The sequence below is a fragment of the Oryctolagus cuniculus genome, chromosome 5 (genome assembly GCF_964237555.1).
Source record: "Oryctolagus cuniculus chromosome 5, mOryCun1.1, whole genome shotgun sequence".
Lineage (NCBI taxonomy): Eukaryota > Metazoa > Chordata > Mammalia > Lagomorpha > Leporidae > Oryctolagus > Oryctolagus cuniculus.
The window spans coordinates 122469051-122483663 of NC_091436.1; the positions used below are offsets into that span (position 1 = coordinate 122469051).

At 39.7% G+C, this 14613-nt stretch overlaps 1 protein-coding gene across 7 annotated transcripts in view; it reads right to left on the minus strand.

Moving 5' to 3' along the window:
• LOC100342206 (putative adhesion G protein-coupled receptor F2P) overlaps positions 1 to 14613 on the minus strand; it is a 45432-nt gene that overhangs the window by 3700 nt on the left and 27119 nt on the right. For 6 of the 7 annotated variants that reach the window (XM_017345168.3, XM_051854652.2, XM_051854653.2 and 3 more), the window contains 5 exons: positions 12721 to 12954; positions 10430 to 11791; positions 5196 to 5237; positions 2574 to 2633; positions 136 to 212 (listed from right to left, as the gene is read on the minus strand). In XM_017345168.3, the coding sequence (XP_017200657.3) occupies positions 165 to 212; positions 2574 to 2633; positions 5196 to 5237; positions 10430 to 11791; positions 12721 to 12954 (1746 nt within the window). In that variant the 3' untranslated portion in view covers positions 136 to 164. The remainder of the gene's footprint in view (positions 1 to 135; positions 213 to 2573; positions 2634 to 5195; positions 5238 to 10429; positions 11792 to 12720; positions 12955 to 14613) is intronic. The other variant, XM_008263021.4, reaches the window with a different exon arrangement.

The window sequence follows — 14613 nt, forward strand, 5'->3', positions numbered from 1 at the left end:
TTGCTAACCACAGCTAAGTGAGACTAGATTTTATGGGAGAATCCTTATAATAAAAAAAATTTTTCAGTAATAATTAATCAATTTGCAATTTGTACAAGGAATGTCACCTATATAATACACATATGTTTTACTCACCTCCCAAGTTAGGGATGCATCCTAGTTTGTTAGCTTGGCCCTTTGGTGGGATGACAAGAGAATTCAGAAGAAATATTCTGTTGATGACAAATAATAATTGCTTTTATCATTATTAGCTTGTTTTTGATTATCACAGTGATTCAAAATACATGAAGAATTGTGAAACACAGCTATTGATTATATCCCTTCTCTTCATTCCTCCCCACTTCTTCAGATAAGAACTACTACTGGCTGGTATGAGGAATCCCCTCCTCCCTGGCTTGTCCTGGATGCCTCTCCTGAAGGAGCCCCTAATTTTGGGTGAGTAGGAGTAGGCAGTGAAGAAGGAAGTTGAATGGTTTGGAGAGAGAGAGAGAAATGATCACTGAAATGATTCCTAAACCTCAAATATCTGCTTCTCAGCTGGACTACTGAAATCCTTAATGTTAAAGATATACCCTTGTGGCCGGCGCCGCAGCTCACTAGGCTAATCCTCTGCCTTGCGGTGCCGGCACACCAAGTACTAGTCCCATTCGGGGCACCGGATTCTGTCCCGGTTGCCCCTCTTCCAGGCCAGCTCTCTGCTGTGGTCCGGGAGTGCAGTGGAGGATGGCCCAAGTGCTTGGGCCCTGCACCCCATGGGAGACCAGGAGAAGTACCTGGCTCCTGCCATCGGATCAGCGCGGTGCGCAGGCCGCAGCGCACCCGCCGCGGCGGCCATTGGAGGATGAACCAACGGCAAAGGAAGACCTTTCTCTCTGTCTCTCTCTCTCTCACTGTCCACTCTGCCTGTCAAAAAAAAAAGAAAGAAAGAAAAAAAGAAAAGAAAAGGTAATAGAGAATGAAATAAAAAATATTTTGGTGAAAAATTTTTTATAATCCATGCATAATATTTCTAGAATATGGATTTATGAACTTTTCAAATATGTATGGATTTCAAAAAAGTTACACTAAAATAAACATATTTTACTTCCATTTTTCATGAACATGTTTGAAGTTCCCTCCAATGCTGTCTAAGACAGGTGACACACTAATTCAGAGACAGAATTATCACCATACAAGCATGAGCTAATTCATCATATCAGATCTAAAATGAACACAGACAAGCACATTGATTTTCCTAGGTTTGCAGAGTTGAGTCTGCTCGTTTTTTGAAATCCATACATATTTAAAGACCCCTATACAGTCTGATACTATAAAGGGGTAACTTAAACCTGGACTCGCAAATCACTACTCAAGGCACAGAAACCTATAAGCAGAAAAGGAGAAAACAGATGATACATCTACTTCTATGCCCTGAGTAGGGTTAATAAAACTAATGACAGCTAATAGCCTTAAACTAGTGAACAGAATGAAGGAGAGATTGCAAAAAGTTAAGATAAATGAAGAAATGTATCTAGTACCTAGACCAGTGTTTCTTAAACTCCACAGCACATTAGAATCACTTGAGAGCTTTTAAAAAAGGCTTAGGCCATACTCCTAAGAGCTTCTGATTTAATTTTTCTTGAATAGGGTCTGTAGAACAAAATGAAAGCTTAGGTAAGAGTAAGGCAAAGGGGAATAGGAAAAGAAAAAGATAAAAAAGGAGAGAAGAAGAGGGCTTCAACTCTATGAAAAGGGAATAAAAAGGCAAGGAGTATGGGCAGGGACAATGTTTTTCAGGGCCACAAGGAAGCCCTACTCCAACCCTCCCCGACTGATCCATCATCTCCCCTCTCCTGCAACATCCCTCCCTGGCAGGCAACGTTGGCCTAGGAAACTCTAAACGCCTCTTCTCTTGATGCTGAGTGCATTCCTTTGATGATTCCTGAATCCCCTTTTTGCTGCCATTAAAAAAATTTTCCACTTTTGCCCTTACTGAGGAGAGCTGATGGGATTTATCTTTTGCACAATAAATGGTTCTAAGTTACAGGAACAGAATATAAGCTAAAGAAGGGAAATTTGTAGTCCACTCCAACAACCCAATAACTGAAGCTTCTCCACAACAAACCAGAATAGGAACCAATAACCATGGCAAACAGGCCTTCTAGAAAATCAAGCTATTAGGAAGTTCTTTGTATAAGGTTATTATTAGTTTCCCTGAAATATTCATACTTTGGATGTGGTCCAGTTGACTGGAGTCAGGAAGAACAAGTGGTCTCTCATGGGAACCTGGGACCTCATCTTCCCTCATTTCTGTTTCATCACCAACTCTTGCTATGTGGTTTGAGGTGTATCCCTCTAGTACCCACCACCATGTCACTGTCCTTGAAATGCACTAAAGTATACTTTCATCTATCTGGATGTGCTCTCCATTCTCCAGAACTGAATAGTCAAAGAGGCACTCACTTGGCACTTCTGAGAAATCCACTCCCGGAAATACTAAGGTGACCATTTTAGCAATGCTCCATATACCAGAAACTCCAATTTGCTGTTATCTGTCACACTTTTCAATGTAAAAATGAACATGAAAACTTTACCTCCGATATTCTAGAGATCCACTTTGCAGAGGTTACTCGACTCTTTAAGGCTTCTCTTATCTGGACATTTAAGAAAAGAAGTTCAGAATTAATAAATAATTCAGAAAAAAAGAAGTAACATTTGTGCATGGACTTGGTAAATATTGTGCCAAAGACAATGTTACCATCTAGGTTCTGTTGAAGAGACTGGAGGGATCAGTAACCTGGCAAAGTGGTCTGGGAAAAGGTAGGAAGAAGGGGAGAGATTAGGGAGATGGAATTGGCAAAAGGGATTTGCATTTAGGATCTCAAGGAGGACCCACTGGCTAAGAAGTAGTTTGCTACCATTTGAGGATTCTGTGACATAATTTTGGCAGTACTTTTTGGAGCACTTAAATAGTTAACCACTTCCCACAGTTTGTCCATTATTCTAACCTCCTTTTCTGGAACAAAGAAAAACTACGCAACATAGCAACAGATTGTTGATCCAAGTAAATAAGAATGATAAATAACACAATGGCTTTGCCTTTCCTGGAGCACGCAGTGGCCCTTGTGCCCCACAGGTGCCAAAGAGGAAGGAGCAGTCCCCAGGGTTGGGGGCAGGGACACTAGAGTCAAGTGGGTTTTGAGAAGACATTTTGGAGTTTCCACTCAACATTTGTTTGTCTCATTCTTGTTTACCCCTATGATTCATTATATCTACTTTATAACTGGGTCTAAATGGTCATTGTTTTTTACTGAACCTAAAAGTCTGAAGAATACTAGTGTATACAATATTCTGTTAATGAGCCATGGTAGGCCAGTGACACTTTTGAGTACTTACCTTTTGTAACATAATTTTTTAAGTGTAAGAGATTTTGATCTTAATAGATTCCATGGCTTTGAGTTGATATTTTTGCACAACTCACAGCACCTAACATTGGGGTACTAAATAATAATGCTGCTGCTAATTTTTTGGCTACAATTATCAGTTATAGTACTATGATTAATAAAAATATAAACTTACAGTATATTACTGTGTAATAATTTAAATGCTGTGTTTTATCTTACAAAATTGCATTTGTTCTTTTACCCTAATCTAATGGAGGAGGCAGGGAAAGCATTATTAGTAATTCAATCCATTTGAGGAACCTGGGGTTTATGAGGTTTAATCAAGACCCCAAAATGGCAGCTATCACACAGAAATAGAAAGACTAATACTCTTTTACCTCTGAATCATGTGTACCAGGTTGATGCAGTATCATCATAAGACAATAAAGGGACCATTGTGAAATTCCTCTTTCACAAAACTTCATAAGTTAATATTAGGAAGCACTGATACTTAAACAAACCAATAATAAAACTCCACGGTAGCCGGCGCCGCGGCTCAATAGGCTAATCCTCCGCCTTGTGGCACTGGCACACCGGATATAGTCCCAGTCGGGGCGCTGGATTCTGTCCCGGTTGCCCCTCTTCCAGGCCAGCTCTCTGCTGTGGCCCAGGAGTGCAGTGGAGGATGGCCCAAGTGTTTGGGCCCTGCACCCCATGGGAGACCAGGATAAGTACCTGGCTCCTGCCATCGGATCAGCGTAGTGCGCCGGCCGCAGCGCGCCGGCCGCGACGGCCATTGGAGGGTGAACCAATGGCAAAAGGAAAACCTTTCTCTCTCTCTCTCTCTCTCTCTCTCTCTCTCACTGTCCACTCTGCCTGTCAAAAATAAAAAAAAATAAAAATAAAAAACTCCATGGTGTTGTGTTGTTATTGGTGGTGATTGGTTGGTGGTATTTCCTTTTCCATTTTTTAAAAATTTACTTATTTATTTGACAGCAGTTGTTTGCTTCTACCTTTTAGATGGTTGTTTGCACTGCTTATTCTAGGAGACAAAGTGGTACACTGGACAGAGGATGATCTTTGGAGTCTGAGTAAATATTTGGTGTTTTGCCCCTCTGTTTAGTTTTCATTTATTTTCACCATCTACTAACATTCATCTGTTTTTGGTGAACTTCCTTCCTCGTGTCCACTGCTCTTTAAGGTAGAAGACAAGAACTCATTATTACACCAACCTTGCAACATAGGTGCATCCATGTGTCCTGGATTTAGCCAATCAGACCTGACAATGCAAAAGAGTAGGTTCCAGGAAGATTCAGCAGACAAGGCTGAAGATGATCCCCAAGCAGCAATAGCAGCATCTCTATCTCAAGCCTCCTGTGCCCAGCAAAGAGGAGAAGCAGTAGCATCTTTCAAGGAGCAGGTCTGTGCTATGCAAGGGAAAATATTCCTGGAGGACAGCCACTAAGTTGTCAAGCCAAAGATGAGATTGTGAGTTTTAATAATGTCCTTTCTGCTTCAACTAATCAGGGTGGGTTTCTGTAGAGATCTTTAACAAGTTACTTAATCGCTTTGAATCTGTTTCCTTATCTGTAAAACTGAAAATAGTAATACGGAAGATTTCTATAAGGATTGGAACTAATGAACATGAAACAATCCCATAAGAGTTTGAAGGATAGTAGATATCATTTGCATTGTAAAAAGCAGCAATGCTCTGTCCATGTGTCAGCACAAATGACTGAGGTAAAAGCCTCTTGCTAAGTGGTCTTCACAAGTGAGCATTTCAGGGCCAAACACTGATAATGTAGAAAAAATAAAAAACAATCTATAGAGTACCTTTGGATCCAGGATTGTTCCAAACACCAGGATGAAGAAGCCCTGTGAAAGATGGAAGATGGAAGAATAGCCATTAACAAAATAGTGATGGCAATAACAACAAATATCAGTATTAATGATCAGTTTCTATTTTGGTAAAAAGAAAACAATTTTATTAAATCATTTAGCTTCACCTTAAGGTAACAACACTTACATTTGTTCGTTCAAAAAATATTCAAGGAGCATCTTCCATATGCTATGCAATGCTGTAGACACATGGGACACTGTCACACACCCACAGACCAGGTCCCTGCTTTCTGTAGGTGCATCTTAGAAATTACTTTTTACGTTGAGCACAAGAAAGATGTTTTGTATTTAGCAGTAGCTGTGCTTCCCCTATTAGAATATGATGATCCAAGGAAGAATCAGAGATGTTGGGCAACACACAGTCACCTTGCTATCCCTGAACAATAAGTAACATAAGAAACTTCCTCAAAAAGGGACAGAAACAGCCATTCTCTGCTTTCATAATATTCTCAAGTTCCTTCTCCCATCCACAACAAAAATATAAAACTTTCAAAGAAAAATCATGTATATGATCCTCAGAAAAATGAGTAACACCAAAACAAATATACTTCAAAAAGTTGGTGGATAACTGAAATTAAAAGAAGATTCAAATTTTCTGCCAGCTTTTTGAAGTCCTTCCATAGATTGAGTTTCTAAGCACATAATGGTGTTCCAAATAAGATAATATAGAGGGAGTTAATTAACTTTATCACATACAAAGAAAGACCTCATAAAGTCAAAAGCATCCACAGACACATCCATTTGAGTTTTCTACCTTTTTTCCCCACACCCACTGGCACGAAACCACCCTGGAAGAAGGAAGGGAAAGCAGTGGCCCCATTTTTCAGGTCAGGAAAGGGAAACTCAGGGATCTATCTTTCAAAATGTAATAGCAGCACCCACTAGAAAGAATTTCCTCTTGAACATGCAAATACTCAAGTCTCAGTTCATCTAAAAATGGAGGTGAGATGATGACCTTTTACTTAGCCAATTCCCCATTAAACTTCTCTGTATTTAAAGGTGAACGTGAACTCATCCCTAGCCAGAAGTTAGTTAAGGCACGTGGGCTTAATACAAAGGATTTTCAAATTGTTCATGGAAAATATATATTATGAATAAACTATGTGTGGATTTCAAAAAAATTTGTCCACCAAACTAAGCATATCTTAATTTCATTTTTCTATGAATTTTCTGAAGCATCTTCATACAACTGGTACCATAAAGACATTACAACCAGAAGTTCTTCAGTTAGAATAGCAAACTTTCTGTTACCAAAATTTGACAAAAGATCAGCCGAGAAGTGGAAGACTTTACAGGACCTGTGCCCAGTCAGGTAACTAATTTAAAACAAATTAAATGAGCCTTTCCATTCAGCCAATGCAACAAACACTCAAAGGCTTGGTCCCCAAGTTGTTTTTATCAGATTATTCTTTTGTGGGATGCTCTGAACCTACAAAATAATTATGGAATTCTGTCACCATATCCACTGTAAAAATGCCACTGTTGGCATGGTCCTTTAGTTTACAAAGTATTCTTATAAAGATGATTAGGTGGGACAAGTACATCTCAGCCTGGTTTTGAAACTAGAAATTCATTTAATGTACAAATCAGAATATCCATGAAATTGGTACAAGCATGAAATTTTTTGAAAGATCTGGAAACCACAGTTCTAGCAAGTTTCCTCCACAGATATGCATCTTTTGGCTAAAGGACTAAGAGAAATTCCAGTCCTCTTCAGATTTTAACTTTCATGGCATTGGACTATTTATACTTGTATCTGAAATATTTAGCATAATGATTGGCACAAAATAAATACACAACAAATGAGATGCCTTCATATCTGAGTGTATGTATGTGTGAGAGATTACTCTATTATGCAATATTGCTCTATTATTACTCTGCATCTGTATAGCCTTAAATATGTAAAAGGAAATAGGCCACCAATATTACTTTTCATTGATCCATGCCAACTCGGGGAAAATTATGCAAAGAGGGCCGGCTGGCTCACTTGGTTAATCCTCCACCTTGCAGAACCGGTTGCCCCTCTTGGAAGAGCTCTCTGCTGTGGCCCAGGATGGCAGTGGAGAATGGCCCAAGTGCTTGGGTCCTGCACCTGCACGGGAGACCAGGAGGAAGCACCTGGCTCCTGGCTTTGGATCAGTGCAACGCTGGCTGTGGCGGCCATTTGAGGAGTGAACCAATGGAAGGAAGACCTTTCTCTCTCTCTCTCTCACTGTTTATAACTCTACCTATCAAGTAAATAAATAAAAAAGAAAATTATGCAAAGTATCACCCAAATTTAGGTTAAAAAAAGTTATAAATTTTAGTATCTGATAGAGAAGGAGTGAGAGAATATACCTATAGAGACTACATTGGTAGCAGTTCTTTTGAATTTCTTTTAGTAGACGAAGCCCAATTGGAGCACGTAAACCTCTAGGTGTTCCCCCAGGGTTTAATATGTCTGTTTATTTTTCTCCCACCAAAACAGCTGTGAGGGATCTCAAAACCTCACCCAGACCATGGTTAGTTTCAGAAAGTACAAGGTAGGATACCCACCAGGAGGTGTGGCTTGACAAGAGGGGCAGTCAGGACGGCAACTGACTACATAATAATAGGGAATGGTTGAGCTTTAAGACGAGTGGATAGACTCCACCAGGGTTAGAGCACAGAGATCTTTAACAGGTCCTTCTCCTGTATCTTCTGTGCCTCCTAACATGTGCCAGAATCTCTATGCTCCACCCACTCCAGCAATCCTCGATGCCTCTCAGCTCTTCTCACCCTAAGACTCTATGTCTCCTGCTTCCTCCCACCCATTTTATTGTATCTCCCTTTTCAGGACCCATGGCTACTCTTTCTCTTTTCCCCCACTTGGCACACCAAGGATGCCCTGACCCATCGATATGCTCGTACATGTCAATGACCAACTGTCTTCATTGGTAGTGCTTGTCAATTTCTACAAAGACTCCCACCACAGCTGATTTAAATTCAGTTGTAGACCATCATCAAACAAGAAATAAGCAAGAGATGGTCAGCAGCAAGCTATTACTCATCACTTATATTTCCACCCTGCAGGTATAATAGATGCAAACAACCTCCAGGGCATAATAAAATGTAGACAAACAATAAGAAAGTGATAAGTTTTGAGGATGCATGATCTTTGTTTTTAATCTAATTTAGTTCATGGCAAGTCTACATAATTTAATTTTTACTGATGACTGTGTTTACTACCATCTTGTAAAAAACCTGAATAATCACAGTCATTTCTCCTGAGCCAGCACAAGCCAGCTCCAGCACAGCACTACCTACTGCCCTCCACAGTGCCTGGCCCTCAACCACACTTTGCTCTCAGCTCCTAACTGCTTATGGACACTGGCACTTAAATGGTCACACCCCATTCCTTGTCAGGAATCAAGGTAGAAACTGAGTTGAAACAACAAGTTGATCCTATTATGACAGGTAAAGGTGCTCATAATATCAAAATACAAGTACTCATAGGCTTGTTCAAAACAAAAATCACAGATGAAATGGCCTCAAGGAGACAAGAAAAGGAAAATATATGGAGTGAGACATGAGCTCATTAAGGTTTCATGAAGAAGAGGCATGGGACATACTGAACTGAAATTTGGGAAAAGTGGGTTTTTATCTCAATCCAACCAATGACCACTTTTGTAAGTATATGTAAGACAACTGAAATTGCTAAAAGCTGTACAAATGTTTTTTAAAAAAAAGCAGATTTGAAAAATGAAACACCACTATTAGTATTAACATTTTTCTCCAAGACATCAAGGCTTTTATTATAAAAATAAGTTATTTTGGGACCAGAGTTGTTGAATAGTGGGTTAGACCATCGCCTGCAGTGCTGGCATCCCATATGGATACTAGTTTGAGTCCTATTTGCTCCACTTCCAATCTACCTCCTTGATAATAATCCTGGGAAAGCAGCAGAAGAGGGCCCAAGTGCTTGGGTCCCTGCCATTGTGTGGGAGATCTAGATGAAATTCCAGGCTCCTGGCCCAGTTCCAGCCATTGTGGCCACTTAGGGAGTGAACCAGCAGATGGAAGATGTCTCTCTCTCTGTCACTCCTTCTCTCTATATATAGCTCTGCCTCTCAAATAAATAATACATAAATAAATTTTTTTAAAAATAAGATTCATAAAGAGAAAAATAGAAAGATGTTTAACTTAAAATCTCTATTATCAATTTGTTGATACATTTATTTTAAAATAGTTTTACTGACTACTGTAATGATTACTGACCTCATTCCATAATGAAGTAGTATTTTAGATAACTTTAGAAAAATAAATGCTTTATTTTAATTTAATTACTATACACACATTTAGCATTCAATATAAAAATTTTGGATTATTAGTATACTACAACAGAAAAAATTAATCGAGTAGGAAATTATAGAATATGGAAATCTATACAGCCCTGAAAGAGAGAGAGACAGAGAGACAGTGAGACAGAGAGAGAACTCGGGCAAAACTCTAGGGTGTATCTAGGGTATATTTTTAAATAAGAAAGCAAGTTGCATAATAGTATGCATTGGTTTTTAACCCCTATATTATATGAGAGAATATTTGTGTAAGCACAGAAAATTTGGGAAGATTCCACACAAAACTGTGAACATTGCTTAATTCTTGGAAATGAGATGAGGGAACAGAAGAGATTTATCATACCACATTATATGGCCTGCCTTTTTAAAATAATATGGTTTTTAATGGTAACAATAAATTCTAAGTGAGTGGAAATATAATAACCTCCAGTTATATACCTAAATTTTAGGAAATGTGTTATTTCTTGCTTTCTAAGCAGTAACAACTCAGCCCATTACTAGACTGTTTATGATCTTTAGATCATTTTATTACTCAATACTTACTCATTCACCATTTATTTAATTCTTCATACAATCCTGTAAATTGGGCAGTATTATACTATTTTACATGTAAGGACAATATGGTTTGAAAAAGTTAAGTAAATATCCTAAGATCATGTTATACATTATTAGTAAATGAGAAGAGTGAGAATACAAACCCAGGACTTTCTGGAACAAAAATTTATTTCCTTACTCAATGTTCTATTCTGAATCTGTCATCTTCTATATAGAAATCTATGCCACAAGATTCTGATCATAAAGCCTCTTCATAAATTCTCTCACTTTGGCTTAGTTAGAAGCAAATGGACTTACCTGGAATGCGTTAAGCAAGGAGAAGATAATGTGGAAGGCCAGGGAGCTATCATTGATGACGGTGGCTATTCCAAATCCCCAGGTCAGTCCCAGAAGTGGGGTGAGGATGGCAATGTTCTTACTGATTCTCACAATGGCCCTCACTTCCTGGAACATGGAACTTCCAATGACAGCTCGCTGTGTCTTGACAATTACCAAAGTGACTGTGATCAGATTTACTACCACAATGGCCAGAGCTGGAACCACAAAGGCCAGCAGGGCCTTGGTCATGTCCCAGTTGAGCCAACAGGCATCAGGTTGTAGGTAGCCTTTGCTTGGCTCAGTGACTGCAACCGTGATAATAGCAATGACCAAGGGGCACCCATAGCCCACTGAAAAGAGAGATGCCACCAGGGCTGACTTGGACAGGGTATGGAAAACAATTAGGATCCCATAGAGGATAAGCAGGGCCTTAGCAAGCATCCAGAAAAACACAGAAAGGTAAAAGAAATGAACAAAAAACGTTGCTGCTACACACCCATTGTGGTGTGTCAGTGGGCCACTAAGAAAGGAAGCCACGATGAACCATACATCAGCCATTAGTAAGGTGGCTGCAATGTTGGCAATGCACACATGGCGTAAATATGAGATTTCTGTCTTTGTCACTTGGCTCCAGACCAAGGCTTCAATGGACAAGCAAAGAATCAAGCTGCAAATAGAAATGCCCAGGCCTATATATGTGATGTAAGTCAAGATAGGGTTCTCCAAGATGTGGGGTGACATAAGAATAGAGAAAGAGGTAAACAACTTGCTTGGCCTACATCTGCAAACAGCTTGATGGGCATTATCTTGAATTATTTCACAGGCCTGCTGGTCCCATCTGCTTTCCAGGGAGTGCCAACCAACACATTGTGTCCTCTTTTCCTCTGACTTGCTAATCTTTTCAAAAATCAGTGATATTCTTTTAAGTTCCTTGGGTAAAATGACAGATAGAACAAGTCCATTCACAGTAACATTTTCCAATAGACTGGCTTCCAAGATGGCCCCAAGGGTTGGAAATGCAATGCTGACAACCTGCGAAGGGAAAGGCATCTTCCGAAGTTCATCTCTGCTGATCAGTACCCTCCCAGTGATCTCATTGTTGGTATCATTAACTCTCATTGAAAAAGTGAAATTCTTTCCAGTGTTGTTTCCAGATACGATGGTGCCCATGGTGTGAATGAAGACATCAGATATGTCAATGGCATCTTTATTTAGGAACAGCTTTCTTGCAAAGGAATTGACTGACTGGAGCAGGACACAGCTGCTGTTCCTCTCAGGAATGAAGGTCCAGTTTGAGATGCTTTTGCTATTGAGAATATGGTTGGCCATGGTGCTGTAACTCTGCCAATAAAGAACTGGTATTAGTACTGAGCCACTCTCTGAAACTGCCAGTATATTCAAGTTACACTTTTATATAGTGTGATCCTCCAACCAACAGCATGGTCATCTCCTGGGCACATCCTAGACACTCAGAATCTCAGGACCCACTCCAGACTTCATGAATCAGAATCAATATCTTCATGAGGTCTCCAGGTCTCCTTATATGCACAGGCAAGTTTGAGCTGAAGGATTGAGCTACAAGAGAATTGTCTTACCATTCCCTCCTCTGTTTGTGAGATAGGCAGCTGGGCAGCCTTCACATACTTTCCATCATCACTCCACTGCATGTCTTGGTGAAACTAGTAATTTTCCTACCCTTGTCAGAGTAGCCATCATGTAATAAACATTTCTTAAAAACCAACTGTGTTGCAAAATCCTGTTCAGAAACCTACTAATTTGGAAATTGACCCCGAAGGCTGAATATATGTTTTCTATCCTCTGTTTCAAAGACCAAAAACAAAAGAAACGGTGCCAATTGCATTTCACATCTCTTCACCAGATATATATGGCTGTTTTCTTTGCATAACATTATTTTCCATTATAGCAACCTGTTTTCACTTACAAATGAAAGTGAAAAGATTCTTTCTCTCTGTAGTACATAGAATGTTTCTTAGAGGTTTTCAATAACCAAAATCTAAATTGGAAAAGCAGACTCCAACATCCACCATAACTAAGTAATTGCTTTCTATAAATGCTTGTTGATTAAATGTGTTTATTTTTCCCATTTGTTTATTCATCCTTTCTTCAGTGAAGATTTGTTGAACACTTGCTATGTTAGGCATTGGAAATACTAAAGTCTCCAGCCCCCAAGAACCTCACAGAATACTCCAACTAACCAACATTCCTTTCTTAATGAACAAATGCTGTAGCACATATTCAAGGCTGCTCACCTGCATTTTTGCCTCATCAATATCTGTCAACAACACTGTTGATATGTTGTGTAAGAGCTGCACAATGAAAGCGATGTTCCCTGGTAACCGTGGAGACTTCTGAATATTTCTAAGTACACAAGACAAATCTGCTGGGCACCTTTGCATCAACATGTCTGCTATGGTCTCAGACTTTCCAGCATATGTATTTACTTTTATATTTTCTCCGAATGGTTGAACTGAATATGAATCCCCCTAAGATATGGTAAAATAAAAGAAAATTTAATTATGTTATTTTTGTGTTAAAAGTAAAAGTACATTTACTAAAACTTAGGACAGCCTTATTATATAATTGCATATTGCATAATGTTTTTCTATTTTCAAAGTCATGTTTGTTGTGGAATGCCTTGACCAGTACCAAAGTGTGTGAATCAGAAAATGAAAGTCTCAGTTTCCTAACTGCCTACTCCTTAGTCTCTCCCCTCAAATAGCAATTGTTACTTCTAGCATCATTTAAAATGCCCTCTGTTACATATCCTGCATGTATATTCTAGTTCCATCTAAGTTTATTTTTGCTATTCCTGAAGAATAAAGCATGAAACATGAGTATATCTTAAAATCAGGAATTCTGAATTGGACTTAGATGAATCAATTAGAGCATCAAGACAAAAGAATGACTAAAAATACTGATAGATAGTATCTCCCATAGATTCAGGCTCAGGGTCCCACATTTTAGACCAAGTATGTCAAACTATGGCCCCAGGCTGGCTGGCTTTTTTTTTTTTTTTTTTTACATAAAATTTGGCTGAAACTCAATCAGTTAATTCATGCGACAACAGCTGAGTAGTTGCTGCAGAAACCAAGTGAGCCACGAAGCCTAAAATATGGCCCTTTAAAGAAAAAGTTTGCTGGTCCTTACTTAAGAGGACCCTTTTATGGCCTCTCACCAGCCTGCCCCTTTGCATAGTCAAGAGTCCTTGGGCCTAGAAGATGTGCCTACCCAGAGCCCACCTGCTTGCTTCCAGACACCTGAATTGCTCCACACATTGAAGCCCACTTTCAAGGCTTTCATGGGTTATTCCAAAGATCGCCCTGACAAGGATGAACCAGGATACCAGTGCTCCTATTCCTAGAGGTAGCTCAGGGGCACCTGTTTTCAGAGTTATAGATGTGTAGCCATAGCTGTTCACTACCCTTGAGGTGTAGGGTGGAATCTGGGATGGGAGGCAGACAGAACATATTTTATCAGCAGTTTGTATGTTTCATTTAAAGCATTGAAATATTAAAACATGCAATATGTGAGTTTAAGTATGAATCTTTGCTCAAGCCACCCAAATGTTAGGAATGCTAGGCTTTCTGAGGCCTGGTAAGAGACTCAAAATGTCCACTGGCCCTGACCACAGATAGGCCCCAAAAGAGAGAATGGGGATGTTCCTAAGACAGAAGAAATGCCAAAGCCCAGACTCCTCTGAAGGAAGCAGGAGCTGAACTTCAGAAAGATAAAGCCCCTTTTAGACAAAGGGGGGGGGGGGGCGGGGGGGAGAAGAAATGACATTTGACCTGATTCTATTTACTAGAATTTTGGAAGGCCCAGAAACAGAGATCTCCCATTCACTGGTTCACTCTGTGGGGAGCAACTCGGACTAGACTAAGTTACTGGAATTAAGACTTATTCTATGCATCTGCTCTCCCACAATATGGCGCTGGGAGAGGACGAAACAGCTTCTACACAGCTGCCTCCAGTTCAACCAATAAACTGTAGGACCTGCTCCTGATTGGAGGAGAGCAGCGTACTCGGCGTGTGGGTAGCAGAGTTGGGATTGGTGGAAGAGGACTATAAAGGAGGAGAGAGACAACATGCACCAGGAACATCTAAGGGGAACATCTATCTGAAGGAACACCTGTGCAACCCCC